Here is a 20,409-nt window from a genome sequence, read left to right on the forward strand (position 1 = left end):
TATGAACTTGCTTGTGAGTTTATGAACTTGTTTGAGTTTATGTATAAGACTACAAGTGAAGTGATGATTTTGGTGTAATTTTATTTGTATATTATATGATGTGTAGATTTGTAGAAGGTAGCCAACAAGATTTTGGTATATAGCAATTTTTAATGCTAAAATGGCCATGAAAAGGGAAAAAAAAGTTTAAAATGAGCAAAAAAAAAATGTTTAAAGTGAGCCCAAAACCGGCCCAAACCCGGTCCAAAGAAAAAAGCCCAAAAAAAGGCAAAAAAAAAAACGGTTATCCCAAAGCAATTAACCACTAACCCGGCGCGCGGTTAACTGCTACCCGGTTAGCGGAGGCGGTTGCGGTTAGCGGTTTTAGCCACTAACCGCTAACCGCAACCGCTATTTCACCGCTAATTTTATGTAAATAGAAATTATATTAAGTTGTGAATAAATAATGTTATATATGTTTCATTTAGTTTTCTAGTGATATCATTTTAGTCTTTAGTTAAGATAAGTTTCAAAAGAAATATATACAGCTAGCGTTACGTTATTAATGAAATAATAGTAGTAACACCACATGGATAAATATGTGAAAAAAGCATTTATTTAAGGCAAGGTGTTACAAACTCTCCTAAACAAGACTAATAGTCATAAACCCACATCTCTCAACATTACTAAAACAACATAATCCACCTAATCTCTCTTATCCTCCATGAAAACACCATCCTTTAGCCATTAATAAACCCAATTCTTGTGAATATATCACCTCTTATCCAAACCCCATTTGGCCAAGCCCCCACAGGTCAGACACAAATTGTCATGGACCAAAAAAGTACTAGTCATATCTATGCTCTACCCCCAAAACATTAGTCAATATTACAATACAATTAATTAATGTTACAATTAGAGCTCTATAGAATAATTAATATAGTCTAATTTTATCTAGTAAAAAACCAACATGGTATGTAACACCTATGCAACACCCCTTCGCAATTCACCCACTTTATTTAGAACTTAAAACTTTTCGTGATGTCAGAAAACTCTAACCAGATTACCCCTTAAACAAGCCTGATGCAAACTCCATAAAAAAAAAAACCAACAAGCTACTTCAAAGAGTTCCATTTGATTAATTTCCTTGCATACATATTCTAACTAGGCTTCATATTGAAGATGGTTGATCTTCATCCTTTCCATCCCTTCTAATTAACCCTACTACTTCTTACATCATCATCATTCTGCAAAACCTGCTTATATATATTAAGAATTTGGTTGCCTGCTGGAACAATCACGATACGCATATGTAACATATATATGCATGCATGTGTGTCCCACATGCAAAGCAACATGAAGCAAGAGCTGTCTCCTGCTCATGGCCTCCACTGCATCACCCAGGTGCCACAAGTACAATTTCCTCAAATTCCTCCATTCCCCAGCTCATCTCCTAAAACCCTCTCATTACATAACATCCAAACACAGAATTCACCTCGTTATTAGTAATTTGTCCTCAGCCCACTAAGCCCAGCCTTATTTTTCAAAACCGCCATTGAGCCTCAACAGTCAACACACATGCAATGCAATTGATATCTATCATCTGATGCACATAACTATTCCTCAATCATGGTGAAGTTCCTCGGAGAAATTGATCCTCAGCTTTTTGAAGATGATGATGAAGCAGAAAATATCAGCTACGATGAACTCAAGAAGCGTATGTGGAAGGATCGAATACGCTTGCAGAAACTCAAGGAAAAGCATAACAGAGAAGAGGCAGAGTCTTCGTCGTCGTCGTCAGCAAAGCAAGAGGCGTCTCGTCGGAAAAAGATGTCAAGGGCTCAAGATTCCATCCTCAAGTACATGGTGAAGATCATGGAAGTCTGTAAAGCTCAAGGCTTCGTTTATGGTATTGTTCCTGAGAAAGGAAAGCCTGTCACCGGCTCCTCCGACAGCTTACGCGAGTGGTGGAAAGAAAAAGTCCGGTTCGATCAGCAAGCTCCTCTTGCCATTTCTAAATACTTTCCAATTTTTGAGCAACTGGCGCCGTTTGATCCAATTTCCCATATCCATCTTCTTCATGATTTGCAAGATACTACTTTGGGATCTCTGCTTTCTGCACTCGTGCAACACTGTGTTCCTCCACAGAGGAGGTTTCCACTGGAGAAGGGGTTACCTCCTCCATGGTGGCCTGAGAAAGGCGTCTCTTTGGAGCATGAGCCGCCTCCTTATAGGAAGCCCCATGACCTCAAAAAGGCTTGGAAAGTGAGTGTCTTGGCTGCAGTCATCAAGCACATGTCTCCGAATATGGACAGGGTGAGAAGGCTGGTGAGGCGGTCCAAGTGTTTGCAAGACAAGATGACGGCTAAGGAGACTGCAACATGGTCTAAGGTTGTCGACCAAGAAGAAGCCCTGTTTCAACTCACTGAGAAAAGGCTCAAGATTAAAGAATATGAAGATGAAAAAGCAGAGGAAGAGGAAGCAGGGGCTAGTCTTATGAATAATAGAGGTGAGAAAAGGAAGTGTGTGTTCGATCAAGATGCCCCAGTGATTGAGATGAATGGCAAAGATTTGTATGATCGTCATCCCTCCATTGATACAAATTTGGGAAGTTTACGTGATTGGATAACTATGGAGCTAGCAAAGGCTGATCATAAGAAAAGCCAACTTGAGGGGTCTGTCAGTACTCCAATGGGAGATTATGCAAGCTTCTGGGGAGGAGGGATTGAAGATGGAGCATTTGAGATGCTAAGAGAAAACATTGGCTTGAATCTAAATCCATTACAGGACATCTTGCATGATCAACACTCAACTTCTGTTTGGGATATGGGATATGAATGAAGCAAATTAAGCTTACACAGAAAGTTGCTTGCTTTGCAGTTTTGCCTTTCATACAATTCCCCGCTTTTTTTTTCTTTCTTTTTTTTTTTTTTTTAAGATTGTTAGCATCTCTATCAATCTATGTCGTGTAACCAAGCCTTATTACAATAATAGATGTAATGGCGTTAGTTCGATCCTACTTATTACAGACCATTTGTTCATCTTGTTTTGATTCTGTTAAGGAAGATTGGCTTGATTTAACTGTCATGACTAGGTGATTGTAATCTTTGATACTGTCGGGCCTGTGGACCCATACCCGGTCCATTAACTAACCAAAACTATGAACAGCTAAACAACTCTACACTGAACCTTCTCTAATATTCGTAGCAGAAAAATATCTGAAAAATATCTAATGACTGGGTTGTGGGGTGTAGGAAATATTCGTAGCAGAAAAATATCAAATGATAATATAACACGTCGCAAACGATTTATTAGGTAAAATTTTTTCTAATGATAATATAACACGTAGCAAACGATTTATTAGGTAAAAACTCCTTTCTTCAATCGTACTTGTTTTCATATTCTCTAAAATATTCTTTTTGATTTATACTGACATAAGCATTAGAACTATTCCCTACCAGCCTTCTCCAGCGAGTTCTTTCGCTAATTTCTTCAGTCCTTTCAAGTACTTCCTATTGTTACTTCAACACGCACCTATTGTTACTTCAACACGCAGTTAACTGTTCTAAAAGATATGATCTGGAAATTTAGAACAGTTATGATCTGGAAATTCTAGTAAACTCTTAATTGTTCCAAAATATCTTGGAATATGATTTTATATTATGTATATATATTCAACCATGAGCAACAGAACAAAATTGTGGAGTTTTAACCATTCAACACCTTGTTTGTTCTTCTTCTCCATTGTGCTGACCTCATTTTCCGCAGCATATGCATATAGAAAGAAAATCTTTCCAAAGACCCTAATGAAAATTACGAAACATATATATATATATATATACAAACAAAAATTGGACATGAATTTGGATTAGAACTCATATAAGCTGTGCCTTTTAGGTATGCAGTCTTCAAACTCAAGTCTTCGACCAGCGCAGGAATAACCCTTTCTCAACCTATTGTTTTTGTTCCTTTCTTCTACCTCCACTGAAAACACAGCACACACAGGCCTGTGATCCGAGAATCTTGATTCCCCACGTATATACAATAACTGCTCAATGCCATCTCCACGCCATAGTATCCTGTCGCACCTAATTAATAAAATTCAAGCTCAATTTAGAACTAAAATTTATGGCTTTTGATCATGTTGAAAAGAAAGAATATATATATATACATACCATGCAGGGGTGCGGCGTTTCTTCTTGGATTTGTTTGTTTCCCCGGCGTAAGAGTCTGAATTATGAGAGTACTTATAAGTGGGGGCAAATAATATCTGACCCTCATTAAATCCACTAAATACTCTCCCAGCTTCCCTCTCCATATTCAACTGCATGCAACCAAATAGTCAAAAGCAAAGTCAGCCAAGCAATACGTATGAATGAACAAAATTAAGGTATATATATATATTGTTTGTTTTATTAGTTGAGGGCCTATATATATAAAGCAATTAAGTACAAACCTGATCTTTCTCCAGGAGGGTGTCCCAATCATTGTCCTCCAAGAAAACCCTCGTTTCCTCATAACTCAAAGCCACCCGATAATTCAAATCTCCAAGCCAAATTATTCGACTGCATTTTTAGTAGAACAATATTAACACAAATTGCATAAGACATAAGCAGAACTACGAAAGGGAAAATAATTTTTTTAAAAATAAAAAATAAATTTGATATACCCGGTATCCACCCGACCAACCTTAAGTGGGAGCACCGACTTGGGTCGGGTTGCAAACCCAAACTGCGAACCCCAATGAACTATCCCAATATTCTTATTTCTTGGCAAAGAATCAACTAATGCCTTTAAATAACAGTATTACACGAAGCTCGCAAGGTGGTCCTAGCAATTCAATGCCAGGAACATAACTCTCCGGCGAGTGACACATGGCAAAAGACGTATTTTACTAGAGAATGTAAATCAAATGTGTCATATGCTTGGGTAGGGTTATGCCCAATCAGCATATGACACCGATAACTTAGGTCGTATGGGGAAAGAAAGCACTTCGTATAAGAAAGGAAAGAAGGCCACTCAGGTGTCCACAGCTTCATACCCTATCACTCTTTCGTTCGCATACTCTCTTAGCTATAACTCTCCTTGAGAAAAGTCATAGTTAATTTGAGAATTAGAGGTATTTCTCGTTGACACTGCCGACAAGTCTCTTTACATGCATTAGCGGTTTGAGGAGGGGGGATATTGGTTAGAGCACTAGCAACAAATAACCTATAACCAATTATCTTCCCTATATTTAGATAAAATTTTAAAAAAATCACAAAAACTCACCCACATGATCAGTTTCCCTAAATTTAACAAATACCCTTTGGTATCTATAGTGTTTCTCAATGTGTAGGGAACCACTTTTGATTCTATATACATTATTTTAATATAAACATTTTTTTTTTCATCTTTTTGTCTTTCATTGAGGATTGTGTTAGAATTTTGTGAAAAATGTGAGGGTAAGTAGGGAACTTTTATTTTGTAAAGAAATAATATTTTAATATAAGGAAATACAAGGGAAGCTATTGTAAAATATATTTTGATAGAGAAATAAAAAATAGTTTTGTTTCCTAAACTTAAAGAAAATCGAACGAAAGCTACTGCTATTGCTTTAAAGAGTCAATTGTTGCAATAGAGATGGTAAAAACTTACTCGTGATCAACTATTCTTTCTGGGGCTAGGTTAGCAGCAGGATTCTTGCAAATCTTATGGAATTGTGTGCTCTTCAGGATCTCAGCCACATCAGCATTCCTCTTCAGCTCATCACCCTCTTTCTCCCCAGAAGCCAAGTGACTGCACACAAAACAAAAGCTTGTTTGGTGCAATGACATGCTTATTGATATGCATCCCTGCAAATATGATATCGATCCCACATTAATAGACTAGAAAGGTAGCATCTTCAAACCGTGATATTGGTCAATACTTTATCATTCAAATTAAGCACCTCCCAGCTAATTATTTCAACATATGTACCTTGTTTCTAAGGCAACCCATTATTCCTCTTCCCACAGTGGAGACCCTTAGATGGCCAATATGTGGCACTAACTCCTTCCTAGCCCAAACAGACAGGAAAATCCCCACCATTTGCTTGCTTGATATAAGACAGTAACTCATCTGGCGGGGGGAGGGAGGTGAGGAAGGTATTTCTGCAGTTGAAAGCAATTCATCCACACAACTATACCGACCGATGTGAGAAGATCCTGAGTATAAATTACTATGGAGATCACTAAGCTTTCGTTGCCTCCTCCGGCTCTCTCGAGAGTGCAAGTCCACAGGGCAGTTGCAGCTCTTAAGCAGGCTACTATCTGCCCTCAAATTCCTGCTAAGTGCTTTGAGAGAAGGCTTGTGGAAGAAGTGAAGAGTGCTGCTTGGGGACTTGGATTCCTTCAAGATGTTGTTGTTTGAGATTTTGGAAACTGGCCCTAAATCAGAAGAGAAGATGGAGTCATGCTGTGGTTTATTAAGTGCTTGGCTTATAAGCCCCAGCCATTTTGCTGCAGGCTCATTGTCTTCAATCACTAGAACATTTCCAGCGCTTAGAGGAACAATTTCCTGAAACCTGATCACATAAAAAGAATCTTAGACAATATAATTAGTCAGTTGAGTAGAGTAATGATATTTAGTAGATATTCATATAACTGAAATAACACGATAATGAAAATTAGCCTACGAAATGACTTAGTAAAAAGGAAAAATCAATAACTATTTTTCACTGATATATGATCATCTCAATTGTATAATAGTTTTACAGACGTCTACTAAATAACATTTTTCTAGTCGGTTACTTGATTAATTTAACATATGTAGAAGGCTAAAGAATGTGAATAAGTCTACTTTATCATACCCTAAGACATATACGTCTGGAGAGTCCTCCACCTGCAAAAAATCTTCGAGGTTGAGGCAATTGTTGGGAGTCTTTCCTCCCACATTCCATGTCGCCACGAATATCCTGCAACCCATCCACAATGTTCTCATCGGTAACGTCTCCGATCAAAACCAACTCTGACAAGAAACAAGAAGAACAACTCATACCGAAAATCTTGAAGTTCGGTTGCCGGCGCCATCGGCTCTTCAAAGGCAGAAAGGTTTAGGCCTTCGATCCCTGGACTTGTTTGTCTTTCTGAGAGAAGATAGAAATTAACACCATGCTAGCTAGTTTCACTTGTTCACAACTCCTAAAATCTAATTTTTTTTTTTTTTTTTTAACATTTTTTCAAATGATAAGGCCTAAGTGTCAATATTAAACATGAAAGCATTCATTGCGCCTATTATTTTCTTCCCTCTTCCTTAGAAATATCAGAAAACAACCAAAAACTCCATGTTGTTAGGTAAACTACCAAAATTATGGAGGAAGAGATAAGATCATAAGGAGATCTAGTCTTGTGATCGTTACATCCAATCGATATACATATAGTTGACCCACAAATTATTATGACCACATTGTAAGAGTTCAATAATGTCAAATCCCATATTATTTTTTTACAATATAATAATCAGGGTGCAACAAGGCGTGGAAAATAAGGGCTTATTGCACCTAACGCATGTACCTGAGAAACTCTTTCTGATGATGGGAGCCGCCTCCATGAAAGCTTTTCTCCTTGCTCCGATCTTCTTCTCCGAATCTGCCAATCAAAAAACAAGTAATAAATTAATAAATCAACGAAAAAATAGATTCGATAAAAACCCTAAAATGGTAGCATATATATATAAAAGATATGCCCTAAAATTGAGAGAGAGACCAGGATCAAACCCATCACTATCTGATTTGAATACATCGTCATGTAATAAGCTTTCTCTCCCATTTCGCTTTGAACTGAAAATCTTTGGAATAATAGACTTTTGTCCAAAACATGAAAAAAGGAAACAAAATATAAGCACAGATTATATTTTCTCAATAAATCAATAATTAAGTTACATATACGTACTTCTTACCAAAAACAAATAAAAAAGAAAGAGTAATAATTAATAATAATACCAAAAAAATATATATAGAGAGAAAAGAGAAGAGAAGAAAGAAAAGAAAGACATACCCTTTTTTTCTTTTGGTTCTTGAGAGAGTTGTCGGGGCTAGTGTCGTTGATGGTGCTATTAGTAGTAATGGTGGTGGTTGTGGTGGTGGTGGTGGTGGTGGTGGCTGTGGTGTTGGTCATGCCACCTGACGAAGAAGAAGACATTCATACATTAATTAATTATTTGAATTCTTTTCTGGCTACAATCATAGATATAGAAAGACAAAAAATAGGTTCTGGGTTTGTTTTGTTCAAAAATTTTGTGAGCAATTTTTTTTTTTTTTTTTTCTTTTTTTGGGATTTTTGTTTTTGTTTTTGGTTTTTTTTTTTTTAATGTTTTGTTGTCTCTTTTGTTCTGTTTCAAAGGAGGAGATTTTAGCGCCAAGGCTTTCGGAGGACATGGGATGATAGAGAGGCAAAACCGTTATAAGTCGCAGCTGACATCTAACCCCAAGCCAACGACCGACAACACATCCATCACCACATCAGTAACCCTACATCTTTCTACCCTCCTCTCTAACCTAAAAAAAAACCGACCATTAAGAAAAAAAAGATGGCATAGATGCTATAAAGCCTAAAACTAATTAAGACATTGATATTGATAAGGTTCTGACTTTGGAATTTTCAGGTGGGAAAATCATATATTTTTGGTTCCTGTATACGTGGTTTGCTTTTGTGTCAAGCTCATCCGTGTTGTTTCAAAAATGAGAAATGTTACACTTACCAATTTTTTTCTTTAAAATTGATTCTTTAAGTAACGTGCCCAGAAGGTTCATAGGTTTTCTAACAGTCCAAATTGATCGGACCATCCAATGGTTCGATCGACCCCATTAGACACTGACGTGGATCCACATCATAACCAATGGTAGAGCTAGATAATTCATATTGTAGGGGCCGTTGAACTAAAAATATGATAAACATAATTTTAAATAAAAATTGAGTAATTCACACAATATATGCATATCTATAAAAGTTCATAAATATGTGCTTAAATTGATATATTAGAAATGTAACATATCGGCACTACATCAAAAAGACATAAATACAAAAAAAAAAAAAAAAAAAAGGTCTAGAACTGCACTTTATGGCCTCTTAGAAGTACAAAATTATCAAGTATCAAATCTAAATTAAAGCTCTCAGCAATTTCCATTTCAATATAGAGAACTAAACTGTTTGCAAGAAAATCATCTTCAATTTTGTTGCGAAGTTATGTTTTAATAATTTTCATTGTTGTAAATGCTCGTTCGGTAGTTGCTGTAGACAACAAAATAAACAATTATACGGATATTAAAGTTTATTTAATCATTCAAATTAATAATGAAATTAAATTAATGTTCAATCAAAGTTTATACGAATATTAGCAATCATTCAAATTAATGTTCTTGAAACTATTTTTTCCATAACTGATCCAAACCAAAAGTAATTCAATAAATTATAACTGGTATAAGAAAATATATTCAAACACCATCTAAAATCAAAAAGTCACTTCAATCAATAGCTTCAACTACATAGATGCTTACAGATTTGTTTTATCCCACAAAAATTGTTATAAATCACCAAATCGATTATTTAAAAAAATATGTAGAAAAAGAGAGAGAGAGAGAGAGAGAGCAGACGTTTTCTACATATTTGCTTCTTTTTTTCTTTTTTTTTTAATCCGTGGCACCCCCAAAAACCAACGTGGCTCTGCCACTGATCGTAACTAGTCAAATAATGACACATCAAAAGGTCAGATGGTGGTAGCTAACGGTTATGGTCTCTAATAGCTAACTAGATCGCCTTAGATAGTTAGCAGCTTTGAGTAACCGCACTGCTTGTCTAGAGCGGACAATTACCAATCCTCACCACCGATTAGCGACTATTTATGCCCAAACTGCACCACGGTAACCGCCTATCAGGTATGGGCCTTTTAGACATATTTTGGTGTTTTGAGCCTTTTTTTAGTTTCTTTTTAGGGCATATTTTGGACATGTTCAAACTATTTTGAGCATGTGTTTAGTGTTTTGGAATGAAACCATATATATATATATATATATATATATATATATATATATATTAAGGGTAGACAGTTATAATTAACATCCTCTACCTTTCCTACCACTGCTAACCGCATTGCGCTACGTGGTTAATTAGTTGGAAAAGCCAACCGCCTAGGTGGGCTGTTGGCTTTTTCCAACTAACCACGTAGCGCGATGTGTGGTTAATAATCACTTGTTTGTATAATCTAATCATTGACAAGTCATCATGCCTGCAGGCCACACAAGCACTTTGTCAACTTTCTCTAGCTTCTCTTAGATTGCCCGACTTCACGCCAACACCTTCGCTTTCAAACTCAAGTGAAACCCAAACATTTTAGGAAATGGTAACATTCCAACCCTATAGTAATTGGATTAGGAAACTATACAATTTATTTGAAATTGTAGATCCTAAAACCATTGAATTCGCTTGTTCCTTGCATCGAATGATTTAGAAAATTCTACCTATTAAAGATATGGCATGTTACTGAGATAGTCGGAAATAATTTATTTCCCAAAAGATTTCTTCACTTTTAAAGAGACATTCTTCTTCAAAAGACCAAAAAATAGATTTTCGCTTAAAGCTGTTATGTAAGATAGAGAGTAAGAACCTGATGAAAATATACTCAATTCTCATTGGTAACATGCCACTTTTTTAATAGATGACAATTTTGAAACCGTTTGATGCAAAAAGGACCTGAATTTTGTAATTTTAGAATTTACAAAAATTTATGCATGTAGCACGTATCGTGAGAATAGATGTGAGTAGTTGGTGAATTTTCTAAAGTTCATGATGAATATGTGTTAGTGACCAATGGTCATAAGCTAAACTTCACCAAAAGGTAAAAACAAATCAAAAATTGAAATTACTAACGGTCAAAAGAATATATGGCTTGTGAAAATTTTTAATGATCAAACGCGCGGTAAAAAAATATTGTTTGTAACATTTACACTACAATATTAATATCACATATAAAGTTTGCTCCTAAGAGAGATTCATGTAGAAGAAGGTCAAAGGTTTTAGAACGATTGCAATGAGAATTAAGTGAACGTGTTGTTTGTCGGGATGATTGCAAGTTGAGTCTATGATTACAAAGGTTTTATAAGTTAAGTAGTTTAATTTGTAACATAGTCTTCTATTGTGAATTCTTTTGAAGTTGGCTCGCCCATATATATATATATAGAATGATTTCTTCTAAAGAGTTCTTAAAAAAAAAAAAAAAATCATTTATTTTTTGTTTGTTTAGATTTAGGTAATTATCTCTATGGCGTTTGGCTTTTACGTTGATCACGGTTTCTAATCTAATTTGTTAATCTTAGTTTTTTTTTTTTAACAAATAAAAAAAATTAAATTAAATAAAAAAAAAAATTTAAAAAGCACTAAAGGTTTTTTCCTTGTCTTTTCTTAATCAAGTATTAGGCTGCATTCCCCGACACATGAAGAAGCTACAATTAATTTCAAAAGGCCACATTTAAGTGACCAAGTTACATCAACTAATTAAAGAGACACATGCACATAGCACAATCATTTAGAACAATGACAAGTAAAAATAGAGCATATATAGATATAACCCAAATCACAACTAATTAATAGCCAAATTAAACGAAGTAATTAAACACAATTAGGCCCTTCAATTACTGATCATCACTTTCCAAGTACTTCTTGAGCAGTTGGGTGCACCCAGACAAAGGCTGATCTTTCAGGAACCCCATGGCATTTGCAAAACGCTGGTCGTTGAGGCATCCGTTGTTGCGGGTGAGCACGACAGTGGCACGGTCACGTCCCGGGTCAGTCGATTTGCAGTCAGCAATGGGGCTGCTAACGAGAACCGACTGGCACATTTGGTCCTCGTGGTCATCTTCCACCAAGATGTTGTATGTTCCTTTCGAGTCTGTCTCTCCTTCAACGCTGTACATCAGCTTCATACTTTTCCTATCTTTGCACTCAATTCTAACCCTTGCACCTAAAAACCATGCATCATCATCATAATAATTAACCAACGATTATAAATTTAATTAATATACGTTATATGTGATCATATATATATATATGTTAAAGTATATAAAAATATAAAGAGAAAATGCTAGAAAGAAAGATACAGATTAAGGTGGTTCGACCTATGGCCTACGTCCACACGTTAAAGCATTTTCTTTGTTACATCTTTCCTTTCACTTGATCAAAATTGTACAATAAAATGACATATTTATAGTTGAATGAGGCCAATAATACAATAAGTACATAATTAATATATAACTTATGATAATCAAGAAAGTTACATAATCAATATATAACATATGAGAATTAAGAGAGTTACATAATAAATATATAATTCTCTTATATAAGAGAATTATAAGTAAATAATACATTAATTTGATTCAAAACAACTATTATACGTCATCTTCAGATGTTTCAATGTATTACCGGGAATGTAAGTGGTGGCGGAGGTCTCAAACCCGCAGCGGCAAGTGTCGCAGTAGACACGTCCTCTGACGCGGAAGGGGTTCCCCTGTGGGTGCGCGGAAACAAGCGCTGCTGGGAGGACGAGACACAGTGCCATTGCCAACAACAAAAACAGACTGCTACAACTTCTCGCCATGGCTGCAGACAAAAGAAAACACTCCTCACTAGCAAATGATGGTGAAGATGAAGAATTAGGTAGAGAGGGATATTATAGTGAAGGGGTAGGGAGGAACTGGTGCTTAAGATATATCTAGTGGTGGTAGATCCATCACATGCCAGCAATTGAAACAAAGCGGGTCTTTCGGGCTTGGCTTTGTTTCTCTACATTTTTCTCATCAATTCCTTGTCGGTGCCATGCATACTTCCTTTTTATCAAAAACATGCAACTCAATAAAAAATAAATAAATACACCTTTTTTTTTTTTTTTAATGAAATAACTATATGAACTACAAATCTTAATTAACTAAGATAAAGCAAGAGAAAATAAAATAAAAAGTAATGTTATTTAGTAGACTGTCTTTGTTTTTTACAAAATTTGATTTTAGGGTTGATTTTTACTCTTACATCATCGAGTTATATAGAAATAGCATTACTCTAAAATAAAACTCTACCCATAGCTAAGATTTAGAGTGTAGCTGATTCTACATGAATAGTTGTGTATGTTCATCAATTGTTTTCGAGAATTCGAAATTAATATCACTATTAGAAATTTTTGTTAGAGAATATATTTCCTATATTAAAAGGAAATGAAATATATTAAAATGATATTGTACAGTACTTATCTTTTATAAGAGTGATTGTAATCAGGTTTGATGGTAATCGAATCAATCAGATTTGGTTACTATACATATTTATCTCAATTTTCCTATAAATATGAGTCTTTGTATTGTAATATTATCAAAGAATAAGAGTATAATGTAGCATTTGGACTTTAAAAATGGACGTAGGTCAGTAACCGAACTACATAAAATCTTTATGTCTCTTTTATTTTAATTCCGCTATTTTATATTTCTATTTGCTTTATGAATTTCTTCAATTTTACCTTAAGAATTTGACATTATTCTAAAATATATAATAGTATATCCGTGCATGCTAGACTCTTGGGGATCTTTAAATGACATTGGCATATATTACCATCGTATACCATTTTCTTTTTCTTGCCTTCTGGATATAGATAAGAGTTGCATTTCTTTCAGAAGATTGAAGATCAATAAGTGAACATAATTAACTTTAAAGCACAACGCAGGAGATAGAGATCTTCCCAGAAAAAGAAAACTGATAAAAAATAATTAAGAATTCCCCAATCACCATTGTAATTTGGCCGTCCATTTTGTATTTAGTCAATGGGTTGCCAAGATACTTATGCTTGCATGTGCAGAAGCTAGCTTGACGGATGAGGAATATGAGAAAGATCTATTCCTGAGATGATCCATGGACAACAAAGCAGAAGTTGACTCAATTTAAGATTACCAAAAATTATAAGAGGCTTTTAATGCATGGTGTGGATCTCAAGGACAAACTCATGGAATCCAGCACAAATATTTACAGGGAAGCTAAGCATGTGACTCTTGCTGCTAACTATTCCAATTTCCAGGGTCAGAAGCCTCAAGCCATTATATAATTTTTTTGGGTAATTTCTGTTGGAATATTTTATTAATGTTTTCCTTAATAAGTTATTTCTCTTTCTTGGTCACTACTCATTGTTTCTTTATAAATAGTATACAGAGTTATGTAATATTGTTTGAGACCGTAAATATAGAAAATGTAGCTCATACGTCTCTCTCCGCTTCCGCTCTCCTTTCTTTCTCTTTCATATTTTATTATTATATATATTTCTACATCATCCATGGCCCTTCCCCTCCAAAACAGATTAAGGATCTACTTAATTACCTTTTTAAATTGTTTGCAATTTGTACAGGTAATATGAGAGAGCTGATATAAAATCGCATGTTCGGGTAGGTGGTGTTAAAATGTTAATTAAATGATTATATTCATATTTTCTTATCAGCTTAAGCTTTTTGGACAAATTGTAATTTAACGTGGTATCAGAGCGGAGGTCCTGAGTTCGAACCTTGTTTCTGTCAATTCACTTCAATTTCAATTAAATATTCCTACGTATTGAGTCTTACTTATTAAAATTGGAGATTGAGCCTGCACATGAAAACAAGTGTTAAAGTATTAATTAAATTATTAAATTCATTCCACTCTCGTGATCCTCTTCATTTTTGGCATTTCATTTGAAATTGAGAAGAGCCATTTAAGCAAAATGGTGGAATCAAATTGTCTAACCTTTTAAAGTTGAGGACAATTTTATCCTAATTTTATCACCATTTTACCTAGAGTAGTATTTGTGAGAACACTGGAGTGCATGAACAGTGTGCACGCCATGTATTATTTTTTTTACTGTTTAAATAATATTTTAATAATATTTTTTAAAAAAATAATATATGAACACTAGTGTAAATACTGTTCATGCACGTCAGTGTTCTCACAAACACTACCCTTTTACCTAAATGGATACTCTCAATTTCAAATGAAATTGAGAGGAATTTTTTCAATAGAATATTTTTACTTTTTAGTGTTTTCAAAACTCCTCCTCACATGTTATTGTTTGGACTCTTAAATGAAACCTTAAAGCTGCCCCTACCACACACAAAAAGGACAAAGCCAACTGGGTCATTTACTTCTTTTGTTTTGGGTCTAGATAAAGTGCATCACATGAAGATGAAGTCACCATTCGGCAGCTTTTATTTATGGGCTCGTGGTACTTTAGAAAACGGTTGGGTGCAACATATCCAATTATCAGCCAACATAACCAAAAGTCTTAATGAGCCACTCGGCAAGCCCAAAATTTAATTTAGTCTAGATGGGTTCACATGCATCACAAAAATATACGTGCAAATGAATAGTGGCCCTTTTGTTGTACCGTCAGACTTTTATTTGACTTTAATGTCTAAAGTCAACCCAGTGGGTGTGCATTTGAGACACTTAAAAATAGGTTCCTTTGGTAACTAATTTTGTTTTGGTTTGGGTTCGATATTATAGCAAAAATTGATTAATGTGAAAAAAAAGTAAAAATGTTTTTTTTTTTTTTAAAGTGAAAAAAGTAAGAATGTTTGGTATGAAAAAATAAAATTTTTTTGTTTTGTAGTAATTTTTTTATTTGAATAATAATAAAATGTGATTAATGTAATGTAAAAAGCAAGATAATGTTAGAAAAATGAAATAATGGGTTGCGGTTGCCTTTGCCAAAACCATTTAACAAACAGACCCAATACATTTAATACTTAAAAAATTTGTTAGAAAAAAAAAAAAAAAAAAAAAGTACCCGTTTGGTAAAAAAAATTGAAAGCGCTTTTAAGGGTCAAAAAAGCCTAAAAATAACCAAAACGCACAAAAGCTTAAAAGTGAAAATTTTGCCAAAAGCGTTTTTTGACTTGAGAGCTATATTTTTCGAACAGGGTCTCAAACATGCTCTTAAAACTTGTTTTACGTTGTGTTAGAAAGTTTAAAAAGTATTTTTAGTACTTAAAAACCCGAGCCAATCAAAAGCTGGCATGATTAGTAAAAAAATTTAAAAGTACTTTTTCGACTTTTTTACTCTAAAAATGGAGTAGAGATTTTCAGTTGCCAAATTGAGTCAGCCAAGCGTCTGCCATTTTTTTTTTTTTTTTCCTCAATTGAAGAGGAAAGAGGTTACAAGGGAGAAACGCCTTTCAAATTTAAAACTGAGAATCATTGATCAAATTATATATCAAATTTACTGGCCTCCATGAATCACTGATCATAAATTCGTATCAGCAAAAGTATATAAAACCGAGATAGCGTTTTGAGGCATTAGCACCAAATTTAGGATGATCGAGTTCTTTTAGGGTGATACCATCTTTAAAGGGTTAACCTTCCACCCCCTAGGTTTTAGTTTTGAATCCAAAAATGAGTTTTAAGACATTATAACCAAAATATTAGCTCATGAAAATTTAGCTAATATTACTCAAATATCTCAAAATACAACCCAAAAAACTTTTTCTCAGGGAAATTTCATCAAACATATAGAATGCAAAAACATAAACATAAACACCAATGATGAAAAAAAAAACAACAAAAACTTTTTTCTCATATAAACGTGTTATATATATATATATATATATATATATAAACATAATTTTCATTTCTGTTTTTTTTTTAAAAAATTTTTAGAGGTAGCCATGTCAGCATTTGGACGACGTTGAGCTGCCTCTAGGATGCCGAATAGCACGACTCCTAAAAATGATCAAAATACACCTTTAACTTAAAAATTCTATTTTTCAAACACAATTTGAGGCTCTTACAAACTAGGTTATAGATGCTAAATATAACTGTCTAGGCTTCTTAAAACATGAACAAAAATAGCACAAAAATTTGTGCAACTGAAACTCACGTGTCTAATTTTCACCAATTGTGAAAGCTGAATTGCGATGTTATTAAACACTTTGAATGCGTTTTTATTAATTACATTTTAAAAGTGTTATTTTTCAAATCGCACGTTTTAAAACCGTTAAACCAAACCGACTTTTTAGTTACAAATCAGTTGGTTCGTTTATGAATTAAAGTTTAAACACTTCATGTGGTAAATTAAATTGAGTGTTGCTATGAGTATTAGAGCTTTTGTGAAAATAAGAGATAGAAACAAGAGAGGCAAAATAGAAAATAAATGTATTGAATTGTTGTGGTTTAGAATAGTGGTATTTATAATAAATAACTCGGCCCACATTAAAGCACTCAAAAACAAACAGTTGGGGACTATAATTTCTGCAACCAAACCACGGGGACAGAGAATCGGACCACCTTTTCAAACAAATTCTAACCACCCCAAAGATTTTTACCAGGTTGTAGAAACTTTTCAACAACAGCACCGACAGGTCTCATAATTATGAAGACTCAACCCCTAAACAAACCCTAATTAATACTAATAATTACAAATCATTTCTTGGCTTGTTTCATTGAAGTGAAAGATTTCTTACGAGGAAGGCATTTCCCTTTCACTGCTGCTCTTTCCCTTTTCTCTTCCTCCATTGCTTCTCCCAGCTGCCCTACCCTCTTGCTCCTGACATACAAAAAAATAGCACAATAATAAGTCACTGCAAGTTCTGCCATCTCACATCACAGAGAGGAAGGAACAAAATGAGATTTAAGTGACAAGACAATGGAGGAAAAAGTAAAAGAATAGCCTGAGAGTCCTACGCTAGGTAGGATTGATTGCTGCATCCATGGACCATGATGGTGGTTAGATTTTTTATCAACTAAAAAACCAACCCATTGTTTTAAAAGTAATTCTATTGAGTTGACAGTAAAAATATATGTCATTGGATTAGCTTGATTTCTACTATTTACTCATTTATATTTATAAGATAAGAGTAACACTTTCAACTCAATAGTATTACTTTAAAACAAAAATGATGATTATAATTATGTTCTAGCTTGCTTCATGATTTGTGCTACTTAAACCTTGGCCAAAATTATATTTGAAAAGTAATGATAGTGATGATCAGCCACTTATATCATGTAGAAAGCCCCCCCAAAAAAAAAAAAAAAAAAAAAATCAATTCCATACCAAATTATCTATTTTACTTTTGGTGGCAATACTTATGATAATAGGATTTTTTTTTTCTTCATTAATATTTATGCACTATTTTTCTAAAAAAATTTACAATAAAATATTATATATTTTTTCACTCTTTATATTACAACATCCACTTTTTATTACAATTTAACACATATAAAAAAAAATTACTTTTTTATTAAAAAAAAAAAATCAAAACTTTATATTTATATATTGCATCAATACTTTCTAGTGCAATAATAAAGGCAAATCCATTTTCCAAACAAGGCCTAACCTTTCTTCATTGAACGAGTTGGATCTCTTCAGCACCGGCTCAGCCACAACTCGGTCCTCACTCATGGACTCAACGATGCTTCCACTGAAGTACTCCTTCTCCTCCGCCTGCAAATTCCCGAACCTTGGATTCTCAGACATGTATCTGATCATATCCTCCTCCCCCACCATCACCGCGCTCTTGCATAGAACCCCTCTGTGAAGGCTGTCACTCTTCTTCACAGCCACCGGTTGCCTCAGACTCTGCGCGCTCTTTGATTTCGCAGCCGCTGAGCCACCGCATGCAATGAGTTGGAGCAGGACCGAGTTCCGACTAGGTGCCGACTCGTTCGCAACTGGGTTGCCAGCTTCGAATCGTTTGGAGTTGTTGCCGCGCTGGCTGCCAACCGGGTCACCGTCTTCGACGACTCGTTTGGAATTGCTGTTGCTTTGGTTGGCTTTGTCAGAGTCTGTGGAGGATATTGTGGATGGCGGGGAAGACTCGTTCAGAGACAACTCGGCCGGGTTTTTCCGGATTTCGGGTTGTCGGGTCTCGTTGTCTTCGATTTCGTCGGTGGATACCCCTCTGGAGCAGCGAGACTGGGGTGTGGTGGAGCTGGTGTAGCTTATTTTTTCTCCATCTTCGAATTCTTCCCCTTCTTCGTATTCTTCAAATTCTTGGTCTAGTTGTTTTCGCTTCGAGTGATAATTTGGTTCTTGAATTTGCTGAATTTCTTGCATGTTGCTAATTTGAATCTGCTGGAATCTCTCTGCATAATAATGGCACAAAAACATCAAACAATCAGCTAACAATCAGCAAAATCCCGAACACACAGATATGAAAACGAGAAATTAATGTTTTGTTTGGAGACTGACCAGAGCAGCCTTCGACAAGTTCAGAGCCTTTAAGCACAAATTCAGCTCCTTCTGCCGGGTAGATTATGTCATTCTCTGCCAAATCGTTCCACACATACCCGCTCTTATAGCTCCTGAAAAAAGCATAACTTTTAGCCAAACTATAAACTACAAAGAAAGAACATTCACAAAGAGATAATATAAAATGTGTACCTTTTGCAAGACCAGGAATAAAGGGAGGGCATGCCTTTGCCTCTGAGCACCGTAAGCCGTTCCATTACATCTATTTCAGAAGAAAAACATAACGGTAACAAAAAGGGTAATGACAGGTAACTAAAACAGGGCAGTCAATAATTTTGGTTTTACCTCTTAAACGGAGAGGCTGATTGGGTAAATGGGTGACTTCCATGTAATGGGGATGCTCGAGATGGCCATTTCTTGAGAGGTAGTAAACAACTTGGACTTTTTTGATGGGTTTGACCCTTTGTTGCTGCTGCTGCTGCTGCATCATGTAAACTTTGACCCTGTCTGGACTGGTTTCTCTGGCTCTTCTGGATCGAACGTCCATATTCTTCTTTCTCCTTCTTGGTGGTTGAGAGAAGTTGAGGAACCCCACCCACAATCCTCTTAAATTACCATATAAAAGAAAAAGGTTGGGGACAAAGAAGGGTATATGTAGGAAGAGAGACAAGGCCTCAAAAGGCGTAAAAATTACTTTGGATGCTTTTGAAAATATGGTAATGTGGAGAGAGAGAGAGAGAGTGTGATATATTTTCATTTGACTTTGGTTAGCTCTGATCCCGAATTGAGACAAAAAAAAAAAAAAAAAAAGAATCAAACCGCTTTGCAACCAACGTCGGAGCGCTCAACGTTCGAGGAAGTAAAAAAAAAACCTTCTTTCATATTCATTGTTCAATGCCTTTTTCATACCTTTTTTTGGAATTTAGAGTCTTGCTGCTTGCACCAGCTCATCAGCTGATCTTTTTCTTATCTTCTTTTTCATTTTTTATTGTTTTTGCTTCTTTTTCATTGCATTGATGTTGTGATATCACGAGCTTTGATTTGATAAGCTGGAGCAAGTCAGGTGATCAGATTGACAGCAAGGACGAAGAAGCAAAAATATTTGAATTTGATCCATTTTAGAGTTTTGTGGTAATTTTTTTTTTAATATTAATAAAAATTGATTGATGTGATATAAATATAAAAATAAATTTAAACTTTTTTTATAAAAAAGTTTGTTTGATAATAAAATAA

The 20,409-nt window shown here is 34.9% G+C and overlaps 4 protein-coding genes across 4 annotated transcripts; 1 reads left to right on the forward strand and 3 right to left on the reverse strand.

The window, feature by feature from the left end:
- The first annotated feature begins 1,608 nt into the window (after positions 1–1,608).
- On the forward strand, positions 1,609–2,820 carry LOC132165915 (ETHYLENE INSENSITIVE 3-like 5 protein). The gene has a single exon (XM_059576629.1). It carries the CDS (start codon positions 1,609–1,611, stop codon positions 2,818–2,820), a length of 1,212 nt encoding a protein of 403 aa, XP_059432612.1.
- A 1,027-nt stretch (positions 2,821–3,847) lies between these two features.
- On the reverse strand, positions 3,848–7,091 carry LOC132166309 (type I inositol polyphosphate 5-phosphatase 5). Its single transcript, XM_059577107.1, has 7 exons — positions 6,997–7,091; positions 6,809–6,913; positions 5,938–6,523; positions 5,617–5,813; positions 4,436–4,544; positions 4,155–4,303; positions 3,848–4,067 (listed from the first exon to the last, which is right to left on the reverse strand). Exons 1-7 carry the CDS (start codon positions 7,026–7,028, stop codon positions 3,848–3,850), a joined length of 1,398 nt encoding a protein of 465 aa, XP_059433090.1. The 5' UTR covers positions 7,029–7,091.
- Positions 7,092–11,623: 4,532 nt separating this feature from the next.
- LOC132164891 (protein DOWNSTREAM OF FLC-like) lies at positions 11,624–12,585 on the reverse strand. Its single transcript, XM_059575402.1, has 2 exons — positions 12,411–12,585; positions 11,624–11,952 (listed from the first exon to the last, which is right to left on the reverse strand). The coding sequence occupies exons 1-2, from the start codon at positions 12,583–12,585 to the stop codon at positions 11,624–11,626; spliced, it is 504 nt and encodes a 167-aa protein (XP_059431385.1).
- Positions 12,586–17,126: 4,541 nt separating this feature from the next.
- Positions 17,127–19,910, reverse strand: LOC132166164 (protein SOSEKI 2). Its single transcript, XM_059576938.1, has 5 exons — positions 19,522–19,910; positions 19,369–19,438; positions 19,177–19,289; positions 18,323–19,070; positions 17,127–17,532 (listed from the first exon to the last, which is right to left on the reverse strand). The coding sequence occupies exons 1-5, from the start codon at positions 19,721–19,723 to the stop codon at positions 17,409–17,411; spliced, it is 1,257 nt and encodes a 418-aa protein (XP_059432921.1). The 5' UTR covers positions 19,724–19,910; the 3' UTR covers positions 17,127–17,408.
- Between the last annotated feature and the right edge of the window lie 499 nt (positions 19,911–20,409).

The sequence above is a fragment of the Corylus avellana genome, chromosome ca11 (assembly GCF_901000735.1).
Source record: "Corylus avellana chromosome ca11, CavTom2PMs-1.0".
Taxonomy (NCBI): domain Eukaryota; kingdom Viridiplantae; phylum Streptophyta; class Magnoliopsida; order Fagales; family Betulaceae; genus Corylus; species Corylus avellana.